The sequence below is a fragment of the Lampetra planeri genome, unplaced genomic scaffold (genome assembly GCF_965212315.1).
Source record: "Lampetra planeri unplaced genomic scaffold, kcLamPlan1.2.h2 scaffold_1812, whole genome shotgun sequence".
Lineage (NCBI taxonomy): Eukaryota > Metazoa > Chordata > Hyperoartia > Petromyzontiformes > Petromyzontidae > Lampetra > Lampetra planeri.
The window spans coordinates 1-25,156 of record NW_027614554.1 but is presented as its reverse complement, the minus strand read 5'-3'; the positions used below and the strand labels follow the sequence as shown (position 1 = coordinate 25,156).

General features: G+C 41.8%; 3 protein-coding genes across 3 annotated transcripts; 1 reads left to right on the top strand and 2 right to left on the bottom strand.

The window, feature by feature from the left end:
• Positions 1-1,859: 1,859 nt before the first annotated feature.
• LOC144739964 (vesicle-trafficking protein SEC22b-B) lies at positions 1,860-5,589 on the bottom strand. Its single transcript, XM_078622850.1, has 5 exons — positions 5,515-5,589; positions 3,551-3,660; positions 3,213-3,373; positions 2,141-2,287; positions 1,860-2,014 (listed from the first exon to the last, which is right to left on the bottom strand). The coding sequence occupies exons 1-5, from the start codon at positions 5,587-5,589 to the stop codon at positions 1,860-1,862; spliced, it is 648 nt and encodes a 215-aa protein (XP_078478976.1).
• A 2,207-nt stretch (positions 5,590-7,796) lies between these two features.
• On the bottom strand, positions 7,797-12,710 carry LOC144739962 (N-acetylneuraminate lyase-like). Its single transcript, XM_078622848.1, is given in 12 exon segments — positions 7,797-7,883; positions 7,885-7,943; positions 8,033-8,072; positions 8,160-8,244; positions 8,321-8,367; positions 9,211-9,356; positions 9,434-9,526; positions 9,659-9,734; positions 10,379-10,436; positions 11,122-11,209; positions 12,403-12,476; positions 12,637-12,710. Coding segments are annotated over 12 exon segments (927 nt in total).
• A 2,105-nt stretch (positions 12,711-14,815) lies between these two features.
• Positions 14,816-23,881, top strand: LOC144739963 (ER degradation-enhancing alpha-mannosidase-like protein 3). Its single transcript, XM_078622849.1, has 22 exons — positions 14,816-14,844; positions 14,934-14,979; positions 15,128-15,228; positions 15,605-15,644; positions 15,822-15,934; positions 16,050-16,203; positions 17,008-17,142; positions 17,599-17,704; positions 18,476-18,573; positions 18,742-18,867; positions 18,958-19,041; positions 19,202-19,285; positions 19,564-19,688; positions 20,056-20,255; positions 20,316-20,457; positions 20,549-20,693; positions 20,848-21,039; positions 21,220-21,385; positions 21,907-22,092; positions 22,459-22,506; positions 23,514-23,607; positions 23,710-23,881. The coding sequence occupies exons 1-22, from the start codon at positions 14,816-14,818 to the stop codon at positions 23,879-23,881; spliced, it is 2,586 nt and encodes an 861-aa protein (XP_078478975.1).
• Positions 23,882-25,156: the final 1,275 nt, after the last annotated feature.

Genomic DNA, 25,156 nt, shown 5'->3' with positions numbered 1-25,156 from the left:
GCCTGCACTGTGGTTGTTTTTAGGCACGCTACCCTCTGCCGCTTCTCGTTTCTCTCTCACATTTCCTGTTCTACCTCAAATGGCAGAATCAGCCATATTTACTTTCTCTGACCGCAAAAGCTGCAGCCAATAGTTTTCCATCGTTTAAGGCCTAACCTGTGATTAGGAGCTGAGCTAAGAGGAGCTGCAGAGGTCAGGAGGAGAGTGGAGCCTCTTTGTAGCTGGGTCGGGGAAACCGTGCCGAGTGCGCCACCTTCTGGTCAACAGCGGTACATGCACACTGTGAAACAGACACCCAGATTGTCTGTATGGCTGAAACGCTTTTTCTGTCGAATTGAATTTTTCTTTTATTTTGAAACCGCTGTTAATTTGGAACTTCCTGGAAGTCAGTCTCATTGACAATCAATGGCTGAAGCATAGGACGGAAGAAGAGAAACGGGACCAATAGCAATGGCCAAAGTTTATTTTTATCGTTTTATGGGTCTTAGCACAAGGCTCGTTTTAATTTCAAGTTAGATGTTTGACTAAATTTTGAATGTGTGAAAATCTTTGGAAAAGTTGGCTTATTAATTTCAAGCTAATTATGTGAATGTTTTTTTCTGTATGTTGACCTCGCTCTAATTAAAAGTTTATCAGTTAAATTCTCACCTTCGTAGGGAATGTTCGCAGCGAAAGGCACCTTTCTGTAACATTTGTTTACCAGTGTTGGGAAAGTTATTTTCAAAATGTAATTGGTTATAATAACAGGTTACCTGGTATAACATAGTATATTAATAGTGTAACTAATTACATTTGATTATTTTTCCATCCATTCAGAATGTATAATTTGTCTGCAGTAATATGATTAATTACACTTGTTTTCTAACACTTCTATTAACACACATATTTAAATGTTTAACGCTTTAGGAATTAGTAAGTATCAAAATGCAATGGTAAACCTGTAAGTTAATAACACATGTGGTACAGTACCAGCTGTACAAAGAATAGTCCCAACGTAATCATCTACTCAGCATAACGAGAAAGGACTCAGTGTTTTGAACTGATTTTATTCTTGGATTGCTGAGAAAAACAGAGGTATCCTTTGTAGCCTTCGCCTCACGAACCTGACTCCTGTTTTACATTTTATCTACACTTTCTATCTTGATAACAGAAGGAAAAAAAGGAGACGACCAGACAGCATTCTTTTTTCCATTGGCCAGTCTTCAGACAGCTGCTGGTCCACACAGTTACGGTGCCAGAGAGGGTAAATGTAGTGAAGATCCACTCTACTGGTGTCGGATTGGAAGGTCATCGATATCCTACTGTGGAGAAGAAACTCTGCCAAATCATAAAATTCATTCGCAAACAAAAGTGTACGCGTGTGTGCTGTTTCTAAGGATAGTCAAGAGGATTAACGTCATTTTTACAAAGCTTAACAATCACCCGATGTGTGTTAGCGTATTAATACCCGTCTGATGTGCTCAGGGTAACTCCATTTTTTTTTTCTGGTCTTCATGTGCAGTGTATGAAATATAAACCAGTCAGCTTACAGGACAGCTTTGGTCACTACACATTTTTTTGTTTTCTTTCACACCATCGGAATCAAAGCATTCACATTCACACATTCAATCATTTCCTCTTATTAATCAAACTCCAGGACAACTACGGATGCATTCCTGTCATTTCGAATAATGAAACTATGAATAATAATGACATCATTCATAGTCAGATCACACAACAAAATGGGTGGTGGTACGTGGTGAAAAGTCTTATGAAGGGCAGAGATCCTGTGTTTTAATCAAAGGTGATGGTTTTTTGCTGCAGACTCTGTGCAGCTCTTTTCCCACGTCAGTATTTCTCCCTGTTCCTCCGTTCCCCTCTCAGAGCCACCAGAAGCGCACATAGACAATGAGCATGATGAAAAACACACCACCGGCTGCCAGCTTGGCATAGGTGGAGCGGGTGTTCAGGTACTTGGCGTCACTCCTGTACTTTTTAGACAGGCTAGACAAGTTGCTGGCTTTGGAGTCGAGTGCTGCAGGGTGGAGGGACGACACCGAGATGGAGAGATAGAAGAAAGATGTCGCAAAATTCAGTATAAAGCTGCAGCAGTTTGACCTCAAATGAGCACACCCACAAACCACAGATACCGTGGACTTACCAGAGAGCGCCTCTCCTCTCTGCAGCACCTCTTCAATGTTTGCCACCATAATCCTCTGAACATCCTGGAGCTCCGTGTTGATGCTGCCCAGATTTCTTCTGGCTCGGCTGTCAATGTACGATTTCTTGGTTTTTTGGATGTAGGTGTCTGGCCGAAGAGACACAAACAGTTAAAGCAGTTGCAGGTCGGTTTGCTGAATGTTTTCTAGATGCTTACAGCTGTGAAGACTAGATCAGAGCAAACTGTAGTGACTGTGCACTCCTGACTGGGGTTACTCCGGATACTCCGGTTTCATCCCACATCCATCGCCAGCAAGTATGCCAGGTTAGTTGGTGTGAATGTGAGTGCCAATGGTTGTCTGATGGTTGTCTGTCTGCACATGTCGGGCCTGCGATGACGTGGTGAACCGTCCAGAGCGTATCCCACCACTGGCCCATGGACAGTTGGGATCGTCACTTTAATAGGAGCAAGTGGAAGATGACGGACCTGCAACGCTGCATTTGAAGTCTGTTGTTTGTGTATGTAACGGTGTGTTCCACGTGCAGTGGACATCTGAGTCAGTGACCGCTGTGACATCAGTTCTGGGTGAAGCTCGAGTGTTCCACTTTAATCACAACATACTTGGTACGAAAGAGACGTAAGACGCCAATTGATAAACAACGCATTACATGGTATCCCACGGACACTGAACTCTGTGTCCTCTGAGTTGGACCGAAGTCTGAGTTGGGATTTCCTAGTCCTCCCTTTGGCAACTTCCTGTCCACAGCTCGGAAAAGGAATTCAGACTCTGACTGCAAGTGGAGTGCACTATTATATATGTGACATGTCTGTCTGTATCAAAGAGCTCATTAGTGTGTTGCTGAGACCAACGAGTCTCAAACAAAGTCATTCTTCTCTTTTTTGTGTGAAAAACTGAATTTTAACATCAGAATATTTTGATATGTGGTTTTATGGAAAATGGTGTCCGTGAAGGTCATAGTAACTTGCTTAAATCGTACGGGTACACCCTCTACTTCTATCCCGCTGCACCTACTCCCCCCACGCCCCTCGCCCTTATAGGTTGTTATCTTACCAAATTCAATGAAGGAGTAAGGCCGGGACACGGTGGGGACCCTCTTTCCATGCTGCTCGTGAAACTCTGCCTGCAGATCTTCTAAGTACGCGAAGGCCAGTTTTTTGGGAAAACTGGCTTCACACAGCACAAGGTAACACACGCCTTTCTCTATAAAATAGCTGTTGAGAGAACCAAGCATGGATGAGACTCAAAAATTAGGTGAGCAAATCAATATGACTTCATTTGAATTGTGGAAATAATCACTTCATGTAAAATAAATGAAGTTAAACATGTAGTTCTGTAACTACATGTTATCACATGTTTATCAAAATGTTTTGTTCCCTCGTCATACTCACTGAAACGCCATCGATCCCGCCTCTAGAGTGCAGCGAGTGGGACTCTGGTCGTTGAGTTTCCGGAAGAGCTGTTTAGCTTGACTCTGATACTGCTGCAGGTCGCGGCCCAAACTAAACAGACAAAAGATGGAAACTGATCACCTGTCGCACCTGACAAAGAGTTCAGTCGGGGCAAGAAACGCCATTCACAGGCACATTTCCGACAACAGAGGAGACACAAATGACAAATAACTCAAAGCGGCTTAACGGAGACAGACAGCACCTGCACACCATGCTTGATGCCGTTCATTTCTTGGCCCCACTGTGTGTGTGTGTGGGTGTTTTGACATTCATTGACATAAAAGACTGCAGTGTGATGCCACATGAGACGTTGAAAAAATATTAATAACAATTCACTGTCACAAACTGTGACTGCAATGAGGATTTGGCTGCTGATTGGCATTTCTTTACTTCATTCGGCAGTGTAGCATCACACTTAGAGCATGGTGACAACCAGAGCAGACACACAACAAACCTTTTCACTTCCCTTTTTGAAGGCAAACAAGAGAGTGAGGAGAAGAGATTAGACTCATAACACAAGATCTCACAGACATGTTTTCACAGGTCACACTGATGCATTGTGATTGTTTTTCCACTTTCCTAAAGCTGTTACCTGGAGAGAAGCTACAGCGATGCATGATGAATGTCTGAAACGCTGTTGCACTACAGCATTGTCATCCAAGTTGTTTTACCAAAGAACAGTTCACATTCAACAAACTCATGATGACCAATGCAGTTCACACAGTGTTTGATGTCTTTTTTCCCTGAGCTCAAAGTGTTTGAATCATAATTTAAAAAAAAAAAAAGCTCAACTCTTTCTCAATTCATAAACTCATTCATTCAGTTCATCTTCTTCCACGTATTCCGGTAACGGGGTCGCGGCTGTGCTGGAGCTGATCCCAGATTTCAACAGACAAACATCAGGGTTTATTTTCACCTAAACTGACGGAAATCAAACCAGACGTCTTTAAAGTTTCATACATTTGAATTCCGTTTACCAGGCAGTTTTCCTCATTTCAGGATCAACAGACTAAACTGCTTTCTGGAACAGACCCCTGCATGTTGCATCTGGAAACAAATTGATATTTAACTGATAATTCAGCCTTTTACTGTTCTCTGGCGGGAAAATGGTGTGATAATATCTGTTCGGTACTTCATCATGCAACATGCAGAATTTTCTCCCTTATGTCATTGTTATTGATCAGGTTCTCATCTTCATGTGTTCTATGTTTATTTCAGTGAATCTAATTTCTTTTAGACCGAGCATGGCGACAACAAATCATTGCTCTATTTGCACACAGAGCTTCGTCAGCTGCAGACGATTTGGGGTGAAAATCATGAGCGATCCAGCACAAACAACAAACGGCCATGAATGTCTACACCCCATGCAACAGCTTGTCACAGATGCATTAAGACAGATTCAGATTGAGGAATATTTAAATACACTTTCAAACGTCAGATGTATGCCTTGGTTTTGAAAAGTTGCCGATGTTGTGTTTCATCTCACTCTGTGGTTGGGACCCCGATGTTCAGTGTGTTCAGTGGATTCTTTCATTTTTCAATGTAATGTCCTTACCTATTATAATTAATAAAGATGCTTCCATTGGAGAGGCTTAAAGGGATAATCCCACTAAATAGTAGGTTTCTCCTGATGTTATGTGCTCACAAGAAGTGGATGTGAATGTGAGGTGCGTCTCAGGGTTAATAAAACACTTCCTGTGTGCAGGTAACCAGGCCCCTGGACACCTTCTCTTAGCAGCACTCAGGACAAACCAAGTTGGTGCTGAAGCCGGTGTGTCCTCCACATCTGGAGGAAAGCAGCCGGCCTGAGTGGGAGTCAGATCCATCCCGTAAAGCCCGTCACACTGCAGAGAGCAAACATACAGCCCGTGTGTCTGTCCGGCAGAATATGTTGGATTTATAACCTGCTCGTCCTCCTGCATGGACGCGGCCAGCGGAAGTCCGTCCGCCAGCCGAGCGATCATCGTCAGCAGCACCATCTCTCCGCCGGTTCTCCGCTGCCCGCTGCACGTAACGGTGGAGGGAACTGCTCCGGTTCTTGAGCTTGACAGGCTGTCAACGGACAACAGCTCAGGACTGACTGACGCGCTGAGCTGGCCGGAAGTGGGAGCGCTCGGTGTGCGACAGCCTAATCCGTCCCCGCAAACGGAACCAAAGCCACAAGGTTCCTCCCCGTTTCTTTTTTCCCCCTCTCCCAAAAATCGTTATTAAAGTTCAAACGTGTCAAAACACTTAACAAATATGGCAGTTTAAATTACATCTACAGTCCGCATAGACTCCGTTTTTCCAGTTGCTCTGACTTTGTCAAACACACTTTCTACATATGTATGAAATAGAACAATAACAAATCAAACAAACACAAGGAGAAAAATACATTCTTTTATCTAGTGCTGTTACTTAGATACTTAGAAACTTCGCCACTTATGTCAACAATATTTCTTTTCTTGATATAGTAATTCAATACAAAAGGCAACTTCATCATCATAGAATAATTGACCCATAGAGAAAGGGGAGGGTTAAGTTAACCAGCAACAGGTCTTTGTGTTACTACACATTTCAAGTAAATTATCACTGGCAGCAATTATAAGGTAACATTTGGCTCGGAATGTTTCAAAACATACACATCCCAAAATATATATTTTATTTGTGTGAATTATTCTGAAATATTGATTATAATTTCATTTGGCTTCTGTTTTCATTGTAAACATTCCATAAGGTGACACCATATTCCCCATGGAGCTACAGCCTTCTTTCACTAGTCCTAAACGTGGAGATTGCACTAGACAGTATGAATTGATGAATGCTGTAAACGACAATCATCCATCTTCACCTGATCCATCATCTGATCCGCCTGTCTGTCGAAATGTTTGTCAGTGGAAAATACAGTACATCTGCTGGAATAGGATGCAGGAATGTGCGAAATTCACCTGCTCAGTGGTGTTCACACCTCCCACCTGTGGTCACACAGAACATGTGGTTTGATTATACTACATACACTACAGCTGCATCTGCTGCCTTCATGTGATTGGTTGCTTTCTTTGTGTTATTCCTACATGTTGTGTTATACAGATTTATTAAATAAATCTCTTGAAATGAAGAATGTGAAGTCCAATGTAATAACAGGAACACAAACTCCCACGATTGAAGATTTCACAATGTGCTTAGTTAGAAAGTTCAAGGGAATGCATTTGAAAACACACACACACACACAAGTATTCCTAGTTCATAAAAAGGACAAGTTAACCAGTTTATGATGTAACAGTACTGTAAATATACCATTCACTTCATCAGAGTAATGTATTTAATATTTAATTACAATTTGAGGGAATGTTCTCAACGGTTTCAAATGTTGTGATGTGTCAGTTTTTAACACACAGCAGCCTCAACACAGCAACTGATTAAGAATCACAGTGTGTGCAAGATTTTTACAAAAAGAGTAATGACATTTCAAGAATAAACATTCTTTATTGGATACTTCCCTTTTGGTGAAGATTCAAAATACATTTCCAGCAATACAACCATGTAAACCTGCACAAAAGAAGTGGACGTAGCTTCTAGAACCAAAAGGTAAAGCCCCTGAGGAAGTCCTTCAAACCTGAATTCTGTTTACTGGCCAACAGGGGGAACTGTGACTCATTGTAGAGTATTTAGTGGACTTCTCCGGCCAATCATTGTTTCAGTATTAGTCCAAAGCGCTAACATTAATGATCCTTCCATCTCACTTTTCTTCCTGTTCCCTTATTTTAATGTAAACAAACCCTTAAAAAAAAACACTTTTTTACCTGGAAATCTGGAACTGGAACTGGAAATCAACTGTGGACATCAAGGTAATACTATCGATTGGCAAAAGCACCCGGTTCTCAAAATAAAGTGAATAAACAAGCAACACATTTCTCTGGTAGCATTTGTGCAAAAATTATGAAATGATCTCCAGACTAGAGATAAAATAATGTAGCATGAGCAACCTCTAATTAATGATTTATGCTATAAGAATGATTTTAAAGATATAAATGGAGAAAATGGCAATATATAATATCAGATTGCATTGAAACACTTACAGTACATAAGAATGGTATGATTTGTTGCAAGGGTGTAGCTAGTGTGCATCAGGAGCAAGGGTAAAAAGGTAAGTAATAAACATCTGGGAGTGACTGATTTCTGGGTTCAACAACACAATATGAAAATATCAGTCTTCAGAAAAAATGCTGCGGTATTTCTGTGTGATGGCCAGAGCGTGAGCAGGAGGACAGGGTGTCAGGGGGAGTCGAGGGGGGTCCCAAAGACAAACCTGACAGCTCCGTCATCAGCTGCTTGTTCACGCCCACGTCAAATCCTTTGAAGAACAATAGCAATAATTCACAGATGGAAAAAGTGTGAATAGGAGTGCTACTTTAGTAGAAACCATCATTCAAAATCACTCACCCATTTTAACGGCATAGCTGATAAGTTCTTGGACTTTTACCTGCTCAGAGAAACAAGTTCAAAATGTCAGCAAGTGAAACTGACCCAAAGTTTCCAGAGGAGCTAGGAGCAGAGAGATGCTCGATACCTGTGTGGATCTGGCTGAGACGAGATCACCTCTCTGAAAATCTGCAATGAGCTTGTTGAAGTGGCATCCTAAATAGTTGAACGTGCTGTAGGCAGAGAGACATGTGGAATGATGTGCTGGAGCAGATAATAATAGAAGCCAGAGCATCATCAGACACTGACCTGCCAACCGCTCCGTGGGCTCCCATCGCCAGCGCTGCCAACAGTTGCTGTGGCGCACAAAGAGAAAAGCGTGTTTCACATTTAGAGGTCCTCGTTTGCACCGGCATGTTTCTATTAAAATCTTCGGTATAAGGAGGAAGGAAGGAAGCAGTTCAGAAATCGCCAGATTCAGAGGTCTCTACTTTCCGTGTCAAATTTCTCTACATCCTCTTCTGTTCACAGCCCAAGTTAGTGGGCCAATAAGAATGGGTTAACATTCTGGAATTCATGGCGTTGATCTTCCCCTGTTTTTAATCTGCCAATTTTTTTCTTAAATTAACGATCAGCATTCAAAGAATTACCGAGAATTATCGCCTCCCAATCAGAGAGACAACTCGTTTCACGTTCACATTGTTCATTCCTGAGGAAAATATAGTGAAAAATATGGCTTAGCTGAAGGGGAGATCAGACACATCTGATCAAGCTTGATTAGCAATATGAAGTCATTACTCAGCATTTTGAACATCTGCTGAACATGGAATGATAAACAACATTTATGCTCAAAAAAGATCCTTTTAGGCATGTTTTCTACACCTCATACTTATTGTTTTATTCATATAATACACTATATTTACCACAATCAGAATTAAAATTTTCAGTTTTGGACCAAATAATGTCTTGACTCTGGAAGAACAATGAGCATCAGTATATCAGAGCTGAGTTTGTTCTGCCCATTTTAATATGAAACACTTAACTATTGTGATCTTTGTAAGCTCTTGAATAACTTGATTTCAATGAAATGTTTCGAAAGCTGGAAGACACCCTTGACCGCTAAGGGTATCGATATCTCTCAGGGTTCATGATGCTGACTAAGCAGCTAATGCACAAAAAAAAGTGGAGAAAAAGCTGACCTCGTCCACACCGTAGAGGAATGACCAGTGGGGTTGAGCACGACTGACACACAGGCCAAAGTCCACCAGGTCACGGTCACTGAACTTCACGCCTCTGAAGGAGGGAATGAGCTTCTCAATGCCCTCCAACACATCTCTTACCGGCACTGAAAGACATTCAGTGGGCCTTCAGGGCAGTTTTTATCATGGTTAAGGAAGCTGAGTGCAGTAATCAATGACTGACCCTTGACACCAGTGAGAGCTGGGAGGTGGTAGTAATAGAAAGGCAGAGTTGAGGCGACCGAAGCCACTTCCTGCAGGTACGACTGCAGGGCACCTAAAGCAGAGGGATGTTTGAGTTTGAAAATTAGAAAGCTAATGAATGGCTGACATGTGAATGCAATGTGAAAGGTGATGCACACGACCCACAAATTAATTAACACATTTCCCCACAGAAAACAGCACTTACCTGCAGTGCTGGGCTTGAAGAAGGAGGGGGCAATGACAGCGATGGCATCAGCTCTGATTTGTGCTGCATGACGAGCCTGAAAGGAAGATGAGAGTATGAGAGGAAGTTTGTTGTTCTTTTTTCTTTTTCTTTTTTTTGTAAAGGTCCACAGTACTGACAAGTATATTATTCTTACATGGGTGTATATCTATATCTATATATACATACATACGTGTGTGTGTGTGTGTGTGTGTGTGTATGAACAAATTCTACAACATAATAGAAATGTAACAGAAAATATTGTCCAACTGGTAACAAGTTACATGTAAATGGTCGGATCCATCTTTAAACATTTCACTCCAATAAACTCAGTGTAAACATTGACTGAAATAAGTAACAAAGTGAGCAAAGTAAATTACAAACACAAACCAAACTTTAAGGGGTGAACACCTCAGAAAAACTCAGGAACTGCTTTGGAATTGTATTTGTGACTAATATTTCTTTGAAAAATTGTGAAATACTGGAGAAGATCCAGAGGTGTTTCATTCATTTGCTGGCACAAGATTCTAATATGTAAAGCTTGAATGAATCACCTGTTTGACAGACTGGTTAAATACATTACCAGATTTTCAATGTTTCGCAAGGTGTCATGTGGTAATTTTATGAGACAGACCCTCCTGAGTTGCAGACAAACTCTCTGTTGCGTGTACACGTCCGTGTGGATGGCATTAGGTGACTCACCAAGTCTTGCGATTCTTTGAGGCTCAAGGCGCCAACATGCACAATCACCTGATCTAGTCTGCAGAGACATGCACACACATGCCAACAGAAGAAGCTTTAACAAACGGATCTTTTTCACATTTCTATCTCATTGCCAAACAGAGACTGTATATAAAGATGGAGAACATCTAGTACTACTACTGTGACTGGCCAGGTATTGGTTGGGCATGACTGTCATCCACTGTTTCATTGATTTAGTCATACAGTAGGACTTCTCTTACTTTCTTGGTAAATTTTTCCACAGAACCTTTCTCTTGGACATAACTTCATACGCCCAGGCACGAGTAACTGGAACTGAACCAGGCACCTTCTTGCTATGAGGTGACACTGCTCACCACTGCACCACTGTGTCATACTGTATGTGAAAAGTATTGTGTGGAGCGTAAACTTCACATTTTGGAAATAGAATCCAACTGTCTTGATGTCGATCAGATCTCCCAGTCATTGTTCGCAGGCGTCGCAAAACGTCACACACTGTTGCGTCTTCTTAGCTTTTGGTTGTGCAAAACTGGGAAAAGACTTTGTTGTTAGGTCTCTCTTACCTCTCTACTTTTACTGCTATCTCAAGTTAAGTTAAGTTGCTGTGAGTCAAAATGACAACACCCATGTCCAGATATGGTTCTGTTATCCATCTTTATATACAGTACATGTACTCATATTATGGACCATAAGTTTCCAGGTGAAGAGGATGTGTTGGGACTTACTTTCCTTTGGCTTTCTGGCACCACTCTTCTGCCACCATCTTCCTCTCAGCAACACTGAGGGACATGCCTTCTCCGGTGGTGCCATTCACTGTGTTTAAAGTTTTGTATTAGCTTCATAGCATTTGTCAAATAGGCAAAAACGCATATACAAACAGGAACAAAAACACAGGGATATCAGCTTTTCTGCAAAGAATTAACAGTTAACATCACGAGGTGAAACACAAAGACAAAGGAATCACAGGAAAGGTGATGAATTACAAAATGCTTAGTTACTCCAGCAAAGGAATGGACTGATATTTTTTTTTTTGTAGCCAAAAACATTCAGAGGTTCTAAGAGGAAGTTATTGTCAGGGTGGCTATAAGTGCCAAAAGGGCTAAATTTTATCGTGGAATCAGCAGTTATGCAGATTATTCCAGTAAGATGATGAAATACACAATACTAAACAGGGTCACACTGACTGTTGGGAAACAGGAATAAGAACATGTTGAGTCAACATGTTCTCCTTTTTGTGTCTTTCAACACTGTGTCTCATATTTGTCTCGTTTGAGTTGCGATGACAAGTACAAAAAACACTTGGGAATGCCTTCGGGTCCTCGTGGAAGAGCTGGAAGAGGTGTCTGGGGAGAGGGAAGTCTGGGCGTCCCTTCTCAGGCTGATGCCCCCGCAACCCGGCCCCAGATAAAGCGGAAGAAAATGAATGAATGAGCACAAAAAAGATAGCAGCTGTTAAGGGGGAAAAAAGTACAGGACATTTTGCCACAAAGGTCAGATAAAACTGTCTACTGCAGAAAAACACTTAATGTATCAGTGCAAATCAAAAACAATAAAGGTCAAGATGACAATGTTCCTTCTTTTCAAGGAAAAATACGATGGGGCAGTATGCTTTACCCAAACATCTCTAAAAGGTTTTAGCTGTTTACATATATTTGGGATTAAAGTGCATAAATTCAACTGAGACAGAGTTAGAAAATGTAAAGGTAGAAATGAAAAAACAAGTTCCGTGAGAACCCACTCACATTTCATTTGAATTATTTACCTAGGAGGTACAACTACTATCAGATTTATTACGATTACACCTACAGGTGGCGAGTTGAAAAACAACTTACATTTCTTAAATTAGATCTTTAGTAGTTTACTTAGATCTAGAGTGAGAGATTGTCGGCTAAGTCGGTTAAGTGCTGGGCAAAACAGTGACTGCACAGTATAAGATGCTGTATTGGGGTTAGTCAGGCTGGAAGCACAGACATGAGATTTCCAGGAATTAACACTTGTAAACTTACCAAATATGCTTTTAACACCTTGCTTCTCTGTCAGGTAGTCAATATAAGGTCCAATCTCTGATAGGTTGAGTTCACTGTTTTGGAAAATGTGAAAAATATCGGCCTACATATTTGGCAAAAGGAATACCAAATGTGACGGTATTCAAGTGTGCAGGATTTAAAATCAGCACTCACACAGAAAAATCTGTGTTAGGCTGATGGAAAAAAAATCATCAGTTTCTTCATGCAACTTACCCTTGAGCAGTGAGTGGAGTAAATGTGGCTGCAACAAGGCCCGTCAGTTTATTATTGGCAGCAGGAGGAGCCATGGCTGACATAATCTACAATACAAACACACTTGTTTGAAGCCTGAAGTTGGAGAACAACACAAGATACAAAAAATAAACTTACATTTTTATCGACAGACTTACAAAAGTCAGAAACATGCGTCTATAGACTTCAGATCGGCATCTACATAAATGTTCAAAAACTAAAACTTACAAATATTACAGCAAAATTGGACTGTTTTTCCATTTTTTGTTAATACATTATACAACTATATAACTTAATACAATATTAAAAAGACATTTATGTGTATTTGTGTGTGAGTGAGAGAGAGAGAGAATCTGCCCTTTGAGCCAACCATTTTCTTTTAACTTCATTGTAATTGATGATTACGGAAGCGTCCTGCTGCCACCTCAGAAAAAGTAAAAACGATCAGTAACGACAGACGTATCTCGAAATTCTCTGATACTATCACAGAATTCGAAAAATAAATACAGACGCGAGGAAAACGTGTTATGGCGGAAGTGATTAATATTTAGTTTATAATAGCAAAAATAAAGTGTCAGCAGTTGCCTACCTTGACTGTACTTTTCTCTGACAGCGTGTGGACATCAAAGGCCTTTCGGAAGGAGTGAGTGAATCTGTCTCGTCTATTTTCTCGTCTCCCGCTGCTCAGACTGGGGATTGTTGCTGTACCGGCACGTGAATGTGTCATGTGACGTTGCAGAGCTTTGTGGGAAATGGCGTTCAGAAATGAAGTACTTCAGAGAGCCCAGACATGGAAATTTCATATAAACATATATATTCATATATATGGGTGGGGGGGGTAATTTTCTTATGTGCTGAGTCAGGTAGAGACGCACTGATGTTTCTATAATTCTTTGTCGCAAAATATTGTTTTAATTTTTTATATTATGTTTAAATTGTGAAAAAGTATCGAAATTATAGATAAAATGTCACTGACGCAGAGAACCTACAGCAAATTTAGAGAGTGTATTGTAATTCAAAACGAAAGTGTTCCCTGCAATACGTCTTCAGGGCAAACTAAACCCATAATACAAGGAAGCGGATGTTGTTGACGTCCTTTATTGAAACGCCATCCGGTTTTTGAGACAGCCTAGCTCGGCCAAGTAGCATCCCACGGCAGAATTGTCCTCACACAATATCTAATACCAAATACGGGAAAGGCGCCGTGACCAAGTCCACTATTCAACGATGGATGCGTTTTTATCGATTTGTATTTTATTGTCGGTATGTCCGCGGCCAGCAACTCGGTGAGTTAGCACTGCTAGCTAACTGGCTAATTAAACCCTGACAAGTCAGTTGCCTGTCTGACAAACAGACCTAACAGGCGGATCGAATTGTTAACGAACACCTGTTGACAAGGACTGATATGAACAGGAGCCTGCGAGGACATCTGGGTTAAATTGTCACTCGTCAATTGTCACCTGTCACTTCCAGTTAGGAACAAGAGTTGTGGGTTTATGTTAGCTCAAACAAGACAGGTAGCATTTGGAGTGAGTTTCTTTGCCTAAAGAAAGAGAGAACTCGTACAAATACTTGTATATATACTATATAATATACTTGTACAAATAAACAGTATCAATACAGGGGACATCAGAGTTATAGTTAAGCTGTTTAGCCTTCTCCACTTTGCTTCAGGACAGATGTTCTTATAACATCAGACATTTGCTACGTGTCACGTCCTTCTAGTAGATCCGGGTAACAGCGAGCAACGGCAAACAGGTGTGTGTGTGTGTGTGTGTGTGTGCGCGCGCGCACTAGTAAGCACTGGATATGCTTGCTAGTTTAGGTTATTTGTTTGCTTACTTGATTCAACAACATTCCATTTAACGACCAACGTGCAGCTGTTATCTGTTAATGTCGATGTTTAGCTGGTACAAGTGTCTTGGGATGTCCGAGATGTGGGCTTGTTAGGATGGAATTGTATGTATCTTAGGTGATTCTCTGTGAGGGAACAGTTTTGTCACATCAGGGAGGGAATGGGGACGTATCTGCTGCTCATCGCCTGATTCAGAGCCAAGCTGTAGTTGTATGTATATAGCTGCAATTTTGCCAACTTGCTACAATGCCACCTCCACTGTTCGTCCTAATGCTACTCGGAGCATTCTGTAGCTACGGATGGTCTATGTCACGGGAGGAGAAGCACAGGTTGAGGTGAGTTGGTGTGGACACATGTCAAATATGTTACCAATCCAAAAACATGTTAAATGGTCTGATATGAATCTATTCTCTGCTCACTGAAGGAACCAAGTGGTTGAGATGTTTGACCATGCATATCAGAATTACATGGTAAGCTCCTGATACAACCAGGAATCTCTACAACCTTGCTATGGGTGACTTTTTGCACAGTTGTTAAAGGCTGAGGTCTGATAAGACTGAGCTGTCCTGAGAGGTCTTTGTGAGCATTACATGAGTAAATGTGTTGTGATCTGTGCAGGACCATGCGTACCCAGCAGATGAGCTAATGCCGCTAACATGCAGAGGAAGAGTACGTGGGCTTGAACCCAGTCGAGGGGACGTAGATGACGCTCTGGGAAAGTGAGTATAGTACTGCCCTGATCCCAACAGAGCTCCTGTGATCCATGATCGGTGATTGACCTTTTTCCTTATGTGGGTCAGAGCTGAAAGATTGAAATTGTAGTATGACGCTTACCCTCACCGAGACCAATGTAGGAACAAAGGTGTATTTAAGATGGAAACTGATGTAGCCTGAAGTGTAATGATCCCCTTTGGCCCATGGCATGCCTTCCACCAGGTCCAGTGAATGTTGACCAGGTAGCTTTATTGTAATTCTGCTGACTGTTTTTTTTTTTTTTTTAAGGTATTTACGATCAAAGTGTGGTATCACAAGATGGAACAGACTTATTATTAATACCATAATTTGCTCTCTAACAGCATTTGTTTTTTCATGTAGGTTCTCTCTGACCCTCATAGACACTCTGGATACTCTAGTGGTAAGTGGTTTTGATTTTGGGTTTGGTTTTGATTTGGTTTTGCATATCTGAAATGTGAGACCTTAATAGACATCCGCAAAACTGAATATAGAATAATGTCACTGGTCTTGTTTATCCATATTTAAATTTTGAACAGTTCTGTAATTGAATCATGCATTTACTATTTCTTACTGCCAGCTTTTGAACAAGACAACAGAGTTTGAGGCTGCAGTGCGAAGAGTCCTGTCAGATGTGAGGTTGGACAATGACATTGTGGTGTCTGTCTTCGAAACCAACATACGAGTGCTCGGGTGAGGCCGGTCTGCTTGTGCTGATGTTGTTTTAAACAGCTTCAAGCTTCAGTGCTCTCTGATAGGTTGTTGTGTTGTAGTTTTATTTTTGATATAGTTGTATTTGCATGTGCAGAGGTCTGTTGGGAGGACATTCCATGGCTGTGATGCTGAGGGAGGAAGGTCAACACATGCAGTGGTATCAGGATGAGCTCCTGCACATGGCCAAAGATCTGGGTCTCCGACTGCTGCCAGCCTTCAACACCAGCAGTGGCCTTCCCTACCCCAGGGTAAGAACCACCAGTCAGCCCTCTAATGCCAGGGCCAAACCTGACACTTTTCCAACATACAGTCCCAGCTCTACTCAGCTCTATATGCCTCGACTCTGTTTGGTTTGGTACCAGCGTTTTCCATTTCATTCCAGTACCTCCTCAACGTGAAAGGAGATGACACAGCAACGACTGCACAAATCTGCAGTGTTTTATGTGCAACAAACATAAACAATGTAGGACAGACAAAACAAGAGAAGCCAGAGTAGGATATGATTGCAGAGATGAAACTCTGATTGTGTGGGTCACTGCGTCCAGCGCTTTGTGAACGTTCTCACCAGCACCTAACACACAGTCATCTGTATTTCATCAGTGGACCCCAGTGTATTTTTTTGCACACATCAGCCATGTTGAATGAGCCTGAGAAGAGGAATAAAAAAACGGTCGCTGTGTCGTTTATGCCAGTATTTAAAAACGCTGGTAGATTCCCATGTTAACGGTAGACGACAGATAAGTGGCCAGCAGTCTGTCAACGTCACTTTCTAGTATCGACTCAGTTTGCTCGGAACCTCACCAGAGGAGGTACCAAAAAGAGCTCCAGGTACCAAATACTATCCTGAATGGAAACACAAAACAAGTCGAGTTGTGATCGAACCGCATAGAGGAAAAGGGTCATAAAGTGTCTCTTCACATGAAGGAGGTTTATTGGTTTAAATTTGATTGTCGCCTCTTAACACATTTACATATTGTCATTTTCTCTGACTCCTGCACAACATGTGTGACTCCATGAATTAATAATGAATCTGTCTGTGCTTGTTTCATCAGGTTAACTTAAAATATGGTGTCACGGGTCCTGAGACAAGAACAGGGACAGAAACGGACACCTGTACTGCGTGTGCAGGAACCATTATCCTGGAGTTTGCTGCCTTAAGTCGCTTCACTGGTGATCCTGTGTTTGAGGTAAATAACTGCAAACACACACTGCTATCCCAACATTAACATGTTGTAGTTTGGGGGCCTATAGCACTCTCTATTTATGATGATTTGAAAATCATCATAAATATTAACAATATAAACGTTTCACATCAATCAACAGAGAACAGATTCATAAAAAAGAGCTGGCTTATTTGACTTTATCTATCATCCAATTTGATGTACCATAGTCCTTTTGCACTCACGTTAAAGCAGGTATTTACCAACCAGGACTGGATCATTTTAATGGAGGCAGTAGAGGCTGTATAACAAAAGCATTTATCCAAATGTAGCTGAGATCTGATGGTTGCGAATGACAACAGATTGTGTTACGAGACTGTGTAATGGGATATTCAGGCAAATTCATCATGTTGTCTGATGCTATATTTGAAACTTGACTGGCCATAAACAAGCATTTAGCTGCTCCGTTCCTCCCACACACAGGCCCATGCCAGGAGAGCCCTGGACTTCCTATGGGAGAAGAGGCAGAGAAACAGCAATCTGGTTGGAACTACTATCAATATCCACTCCGGAGAGTGGGTTCGCAGGGGTGAGAGAAGAGGGGGGGCATGGACCTGGTGGGAATGGGAACAGGGAGAAGGATGAGGTCATGATGGAGTGTCAGGTTGCAGGCCGAGCGGAAGACAAACGTTGTAGATGAATGGGTTACATGGAACAGAGATGATAGAATCAGTGTTTATGGGATAACGGGTTGTCTGGTACAAGAAAAAAAATGCTGCACCTGGGGTTTGTTTCTGTAGCAACAGGTCTCAGACAACACAACACTCTATTGGGATTGATAGCATCTCCCTGTGCTTATTATCTGTTTGTTGTTCTTATCTATTTTTTTCGATTTTGATGATGTTTTCCAAGATGATGATGATTGCTCTTATATTTTTCATGGATGACTTTAATAATGGTGATTTCAGCATGGCCATTGTCATTGCCTTGTCCATTAACTACTGTTTGAAGGAGACTAGGTACCGCACCCGGCTGCTTCGCTCACACGAAATGGCTTCGGAACACTATCAGACGTGTAATTTGAGAGACAGAGATTCAGCTGTCACTAGTGTGACATGATGGGGTGTGCTGACCTGTCTGAGAATTGTAGTAGTGGTGACATCAGTGCAAAGAAGAGAAATCAAAGTGCCCAGATGGAAACAATTGAGAAAAGAGTATGATACAATTTGTATAATTGAATTAAGAAAGTTAAAGTATAAATTAAGATACTGTATAATTCTTCACGACTGGCTGTACAGAAAGTGACTGAATGAAACGGCAAATGTGATGTTGAGAGTGATGTTTGATTATGTGTCTCCAGATAGCGGAGTGGGAGCAGGCATTGACTCATACTACGAATACCTGCTAAAAGCCTATGTCCTCTTGGGAGACGACCAGTTTCTACAGCGGTTCAATATTGTGAGGACACGCACTCCTAAATATAACAACACAATATATCTGTCGACATAGTAGTATTTTGACTATTTTTAAAATTGTACTTAAGTTTTTTAGCATAAAATTAATAATGACCTATTATATTCCATATCATTGTCCCATTGTCCATTCTTCAATTTCTGTTTCTCTTAGCACTATGCATCGATAATGAAATACATTAGTCAGCCTCCTCTGCTGCTGGATGTCCACATCCACAAACCTCTGCTTCCCGCTCGCACCTGGATGGACTCGCTGCTAGCTTTCTTCCCTGGACTGCAGGTCAGATTGGATCATGAGAAAGAAGGATCCTGTATCCAAATGGAATCCCCTTGTGCTGTTTGATTTACGTGTCTGTTTGTGTCTGGTCAGGTGTTAAAGGGTGATATCCGTCCAGCCATCGAGACCCATGAAATGTTGTACCAGGTTACCAAGAAACACAACTTCCTACCAGAGGTAATTTGGCTCAGCTTCAACATTTTAGGCTTTGACTATGTCACATCAAATTGACCAGTAACATTTTAGCCATGACGCATTGCTTAGTTCATTCCTGTTGTTCTAAATACAATGTTGGACCAGTGTGATGACCTCTTCATCCCTGTCCGTCTGTCGCCAGGCCTTTACGACGGATTTCAGGGTACACTGGGCCCAGCATCCCCTGAGGCCTGAGTTTGCAGAGAGTACCTATTTCCTTTACAAGGTAACATATCAGAGAGCTGAACACATTGCAAATGTTCTCTCGTCAGCACCACAGTGAAAATGAAAATAAAGTACCAGTGTTGGATGTTGAATGTTGTATTTTTCACTAAAATTACAAGAGCACCAGACCAACAGTTTCATCTCAATTATGCAGCATTCACGCCTCTAATTACTATTCATTATTATTTCATTACCTCAGGGATGTGTATTGGTAAAAACAAGAATCATTTTTCTACAATCATCAGTTACCATTATATTATCCCTCATTGTCTGTCGTAGGCCACAGGAGATGTTTACTACCTTGAGGCAGGTCGCACCATCTTGGACAACCTCAACCGCTTTGCTCGTGTACCCTGTGGATTCGCTGCAATGAAAGATGTGCGCACTGGGAGCCATGAGGACCGGTGAATATTAGTATATAGATATTCGTAGTATGACGTGTAACAATGAAATGATAACTGCAGACATTGCATATATTATATGTGTTGTTATATTTGTTGTACTGCTTTGAAACCTGCCCGTTTGCAGTTTTCAGTTTAAGGGCAGATGCTTGTAACAACAATGTGGCTGATATAACATTAATATTCAGGCCTATATTTTGGGAGATCTTCATGTGTTCTGTACCAATTCGCTATAGCAAATATTTTTAAAAAAATTAAGAGTTGCCTGCTTGTAAAATATCTTTACGCAGGGTTCTCATTTTTTTGGTAAATGTGCATTTAATTTATTTCCTCAGTGCCGGTTATCTTACACCTCCTCTCTCCTCTTCAGAATGGACTCATTCTTCCTGGCTGAGATGTTTAAATACCTCTTCCTGCTCTTTGCTGATGCTGAGGACATACCTTTTGATGTGGAGAACTACATCTTTACGACCGAGGCACACCTGTTGCCTCTGTCTCTCTCAACAGCCCCTCACTCTTCTTCTATTCTCACAAATCGAACGGTAAGCATCACAATGCACAGTGTAGTTGGTGAATGCTTTTACACAGGCAACTGTCTGACCTTTTATATACTCACGACATCTCAGTCAGACGAGGGACTGGATGACTCAAACTTCGATTGGACCTGCCCTAACACCCGCCTCCTGTTTCCTGACCCTGCCTTCCCCCGTAACCTGAGAGAACCTATTCGTAGTGCAGTGGACAAGAGCTGCCCTCGTCCTGCTCCGTACCGGTAAACGTACAGTTTCATGTTTCTCATGTCTCAAATCATATGACTTCTTTTGTTTTTGATCCACATTCCTTCATGTTCTGCCTTGATTCAGTGAGCCTGGCATGGGCAGCCCTCCTCTGAGGGCTCAGGACTTCATGGCAAACAACCCCGAACATCTGGAGCTGCTGAGGAGAATGGGTGTCAGTCTCATCCACCTGAAAGATGGCAGGGTGCAGCTAGTTCAGCATGCTACCCAGGTAAACAGTTTAATAACAAGAAAACAACGTCACATTGCCGGTATTTGTTTTCCTGTACACCATAAATTTAACGCAGCAAGAACTTCTTTGCCACAAAATATCATAGGCGATTTTAAAACTGCACTAAACCGTCCTTTCCTCTTCCTCCACAAAGGCGGTGAGTGCAGTAGCAGCAGAGGACGGCGTGCGTTTCATGCAGGAGATGATGGAGCTGTCCAGCCAGCAGCAAAAAGAGCAGCTGCCTCCAAGAGCCATTCAGATCGTCTCACATCCATTCTTTGGCAGGGTTGTGCTGACCGCCGGCCCAGCACAGTTTGGCACCGACCTTTCCAAAAGTTCCATGGGGGTAAGTGGCTTTTTGTAGTATTTCCAAGCTGCCATCACAAGAGTGCTCACTCAACGTTCCTCCTGCTTGTTTTTTTTTTCAATAGAGAAACAATCAACCTCCAGAACCAATAACCATAGTATTCAAGTATGTTCCTTAATTCTTTGCAAGAACTGACCTCCTTTTGGTCTCTACGTGCAGGTACGGGGCTTTGTGACTGTGGCTGAGCCCTACAGTGGCTGCAGCGAGATCACCAATGCTGATTATGTCCAGGGCCACATTGCCCTGCTCCAGAGGGGGCAGTGTATGTTTGCAGAGAAGGCCCGACACATCCAGAAGGCTGGCGCCATAGGCGGCATTGTCATTGGTGTGTATAAGCAGCTGATGACACAACAAGGAGGATATCAACTCACAGACTATGTTAGTGCTTGATGAGTGGATTATCTTGAGGATGATAATAAGTTGACTTCATGCTGGTTTAAAAAGAATACAAATAACAAAAGCACTCATCCTGCTGATCTTTAGCTCCTGTATAAATGTAGCACCTTTCTCATCCAAGACGTAAAAGTCTATAAATCCCAGAAGAATGCCCCTGAACCTGACGTGATTAATAGTGATAACATTGTCTTTGTTTGTTTGTTTTTATGTATGAAAAAGTTTCAGAAACTAAACAATTATTTCAAAGATACTTGATTTGCAGTTATACTGAATTTTGAGAAAGCAATACCTCTTACATTTTTGAGGAAATCAAAACTGACAAATGGTATTTTAACTTGTTAAAAATAATAATGATTAATAATTAATAATAATCAAGCAGTGATTCATCGCCAAAGTGTTTTAACTATGTGTTCCTTACCTTCTTCTCTTGCTCATTCTCTTCAAACCCAGATGACAATGAGGGCAGCAGCAGTGACACGGCTCCGCTGTTTCAGATGGCCGGGGACGGTCGCAGCACGGATGACATCACCATGCCTCTCCTGTTCCTCTTCCACAAGGAGGGCAACATCCTGTTGGAGGCGCTGAAGGAGTACAGGGAGGTGGAGGTCCTGCTGAGCGACAGAGCCAGGGACAGAGGTTTGACACCCCCCTCCCCCATTCATTTCTGAACTGAGCATGTGTGTATTTCTATTGTAAGATCAAACCCACTCTATAAACCCCCCTCCCCACTGACTCATCATGTGCTGGGCATCACCATAAGATAAAGAATGAGGTGTAGGGATTCTGACATTATTTGAAGGCTTGACAGTCATGACTCTTTCCCAAAACCACCCACCAGCATTCATGATGTAGGTTTACACCTTTATCAATACTACATCCTTTTTGTCTTTTCCCCACATTTTCCCTTTTCCCCTTGGTGGACTGTAACGGTGCCTTTCCTCTACTCTTTTCTTTGGTTTCTCTTCACTTGTTTTGCAATCCTCTCACCTTTTGGATGAGCAGCAGCTATTTTCAAAGGTAAACCTCTTCCAGGAAGCCTGATGGAGGGCAGTAAGTATTCACCTTTTTAATGCTTTTTTTTTTCTCTTCATCACCCTTACTGTTATGTTCCTGCCTCACCATCCCTCCCATTATCTGCTCATTCTCCACCCACCCACATGTTTGTGTCTGATGGAGAAGCTTAGTGCCATCACAGTCAGCGGTATTCCCTCATGACTTGATTGTCACTTTAGCAGCAGATAATTCATGAGGCCATTTGTGGCATGTTAGACATCTAAACCAGACTCAAATGATGTCTAGGTTTACTGTGTTTGCTGTAAATTGGAAAGATTTAATGTCTCAAATTAAATTAAATTAAAGAAGAAATTAAAGATGTCTGTTATCACAAGTAACCCATCTGCTGGTCTGGGATCAGCTCCATAACAACACCCTAAAACACTGAAATGATCAAATAGCCTACCTGGATGATAGAAGCCTTGATGTTGTTGTGATATCCTGTTGCACACATTGTTGTACTCTGTAATTAAAATTACAGAATTGCCTCTTAACCCACATACAGTGTTCAGAGAAATACCTTGTATTTTTAGAAACTATAACACGTTGCATATCTTTATCTCACCAGATCTGTGCAAAATTCACAACACAATCTTTGCCAGATTCTTTTCTCAGTTGACTCCGTTTGGTTGTTCAGCAATGTGAGAAAAGGATTTCTCCTGTGGGGTAAACATGACTCACCATCAGCATCATGCTGTTAAAGTTGACAGCTTCTTTATGAAACTGCCCTATTTATAACTGAAAATGGCTACAAGAGGCATGTTGAAAAGATAACTGATAACTGAAGTGGAGGAAGAGTGTGTGTGTGTGTGTGTGTGTGTGTGTGTGTGTGTGTGTGTGTGTGTGTGTGTGTGTGTGTGTGTGTGTGTGTGTGTGTGTGTGTGTGTGTGTGTGTGTGTGTGTGTGTGTGTGTGTGTGTGTGTGTGTGTGTGTGTGTGTGTGTGTCATGCGCATCCAGTTGAATTGAATACTTCAGTCAGTGTCCACCTCTGCTTTCTTTTCAGGTGTGGATGTACAAGAAGCAGAGGACTGCACAACTGAGGCCACCACTCCTACCTCTTTTGCGCCTACTAGTCAGTCACAAATGAGCACGTTGGAGCTGGATGAATCTGCACCTGAGGACGCTCCGTCTTCCCAGAAGAACACTAGTCCTGTGAATGAAGGCAACAGTCCCGCTGGGGAAGGCGGCCCACCAGGCAGTTCTACGCAGGCTGAGTCTGTTTCGGCACAGCCTAAAGACGACAGAGACTTTGAGAAGAAAGAGGAGCCTGAGGGTGACAGCGACTCCAGCACCCAATCAGTAGATGAACTGCTGGCTGATTGGAGGGAGGACTTGGAGGCATTCAAGCAGATGGAGAAGGATGAGCTCTGACAGCTGTTAGACATGTGCCCTTTGACTCTGATTTGGTGCCACCATGGGCCGAAATATGGAGAGGAACTTTTTTCAGAAGTCCCCAAATCTTTGAAACTGAACTTTTTTAAAATTAATTTAATTAAACTGTTTTCTTCTTGTTTGCTTCCTCTTTTGCTGTCTCTGGATGGCATGATGTGCCAAGGCAGCCGACGTCGCTAACCTGGTCGATGATTGATGACAGACCAGGTTCTTACCTCACTCAGTCCCATCTACTATAACAAACTTTGATGATTGGATCAGTCTTTGTATCCATGTCTTGTGTTCCAATCCAAACCCCTTCTTACACTGTCCTGATGCATTTCAGACTCCTCCAGCTCAAATGAGCAGTGGTCCAACGGACTAATTAACTCTCTGACCAATTCATTTTATTTAACTGTGCTTATTTTTGATGCAACATGAATTGTTTTCAATGTTTTGGGCCTAATAAGACTTAAACATGGTTGTTAACTGTGAGTCCAGGACTGCTGCAGGATTTTGTCATGGTGGACAAACATGTCAAAAGGAATCGCTTAATCTCTCTGGATGATATATGAAGTCACTTGGCTATGTAAATATGCATTTGGCGAGATATATTGAAAGAAATAATCGTGCTGTTCGCTCAGGTTCTGGTTAACCCACCAATTAAAACCCCCTGGACCATATTGGGTGGGGTAGACACCCTCAGCAGTGTGTTGGGGTTGATTACACACCTGTGGTTTGCCACAGGAGGGTGCTATATGATTTGTCATACTGTAGCTGCTGATCGCGAAGGAACAGAAATAAGAAGATAGGGTATCATGATGAAATCAATAAAGATTGAGAGATATTAAGATATGTTGATTTTTGTTTATTTGTTATTAAAACACAGACCTCATCTCTCATTCTGGGATTAAACCTAGACTGTGTATAAATCAACATCCACAGTTTTTCAACTTGACTTGATGCTCTAGATTTAAATATTGAAGTACATGTCCATGGTATGTCTCATAGTCTACAAGTTACTAACGTTAAGCAATACCTCAGAAAAGCATTTGTTTACAATTGCTCATTTAAGCCTTTAACTGCAAACCAGGACCAGATGTGGTGGAACTCATGCATTGAAAGTTTTACTGTCACCAAAATAATGTAGCTTTTGTTGAACAGCAGAGAATTCAATCGATAGGTCGCCAGAGATCGTACCGCACTACTTGCAACAGTTTGAAAGGGAAGTGATGTTGACAGATACCTCTTTTTTTTAACCTTCCGCTTACATAT

Coding starts and splice junctions, on each gene's coding strand:
- LOC144739964 (XM_078622850.1), bottom strand. CDS start 5,589: ATGGTGCTGCTGACGATGATCGCTCGGCTGGCGGACGGACTTCCGCTG. Junction 3,374..3,550: donor GCGGGATCGATGGCGTTTCA/GTGAGTATGACG, acceptor TTCTCTCAACAG/CTATTTTATAGAGAAAGGCG. Junction 2,288..3,212: donor TTACTCCTTCATTGAATTTG/GTAAGATAACAA, acceptor CTCTTCGGCCAG/ACACCTACATCCAAAAAACC.
- LOC144739963 (XM_078622849.1), top strand. CDS start 14,816: ATGTCACGGGAGGAGAAGCACAGGTTGAG. Junction 19,042..19,201: donor AACACAACTTCCTACCAGAG/GTAATTTGGCTC, acceptor GTCTGTCGCCAG/GCCTTTACGACGGATTTCAG. Junction 20,458..20,548: donor CCTCGTCCTGCTCCGTACCG/GTAAACGTACAG, acceptor GCCTTGATTCAG/TGAGCCTGGCATGGGCAGCC.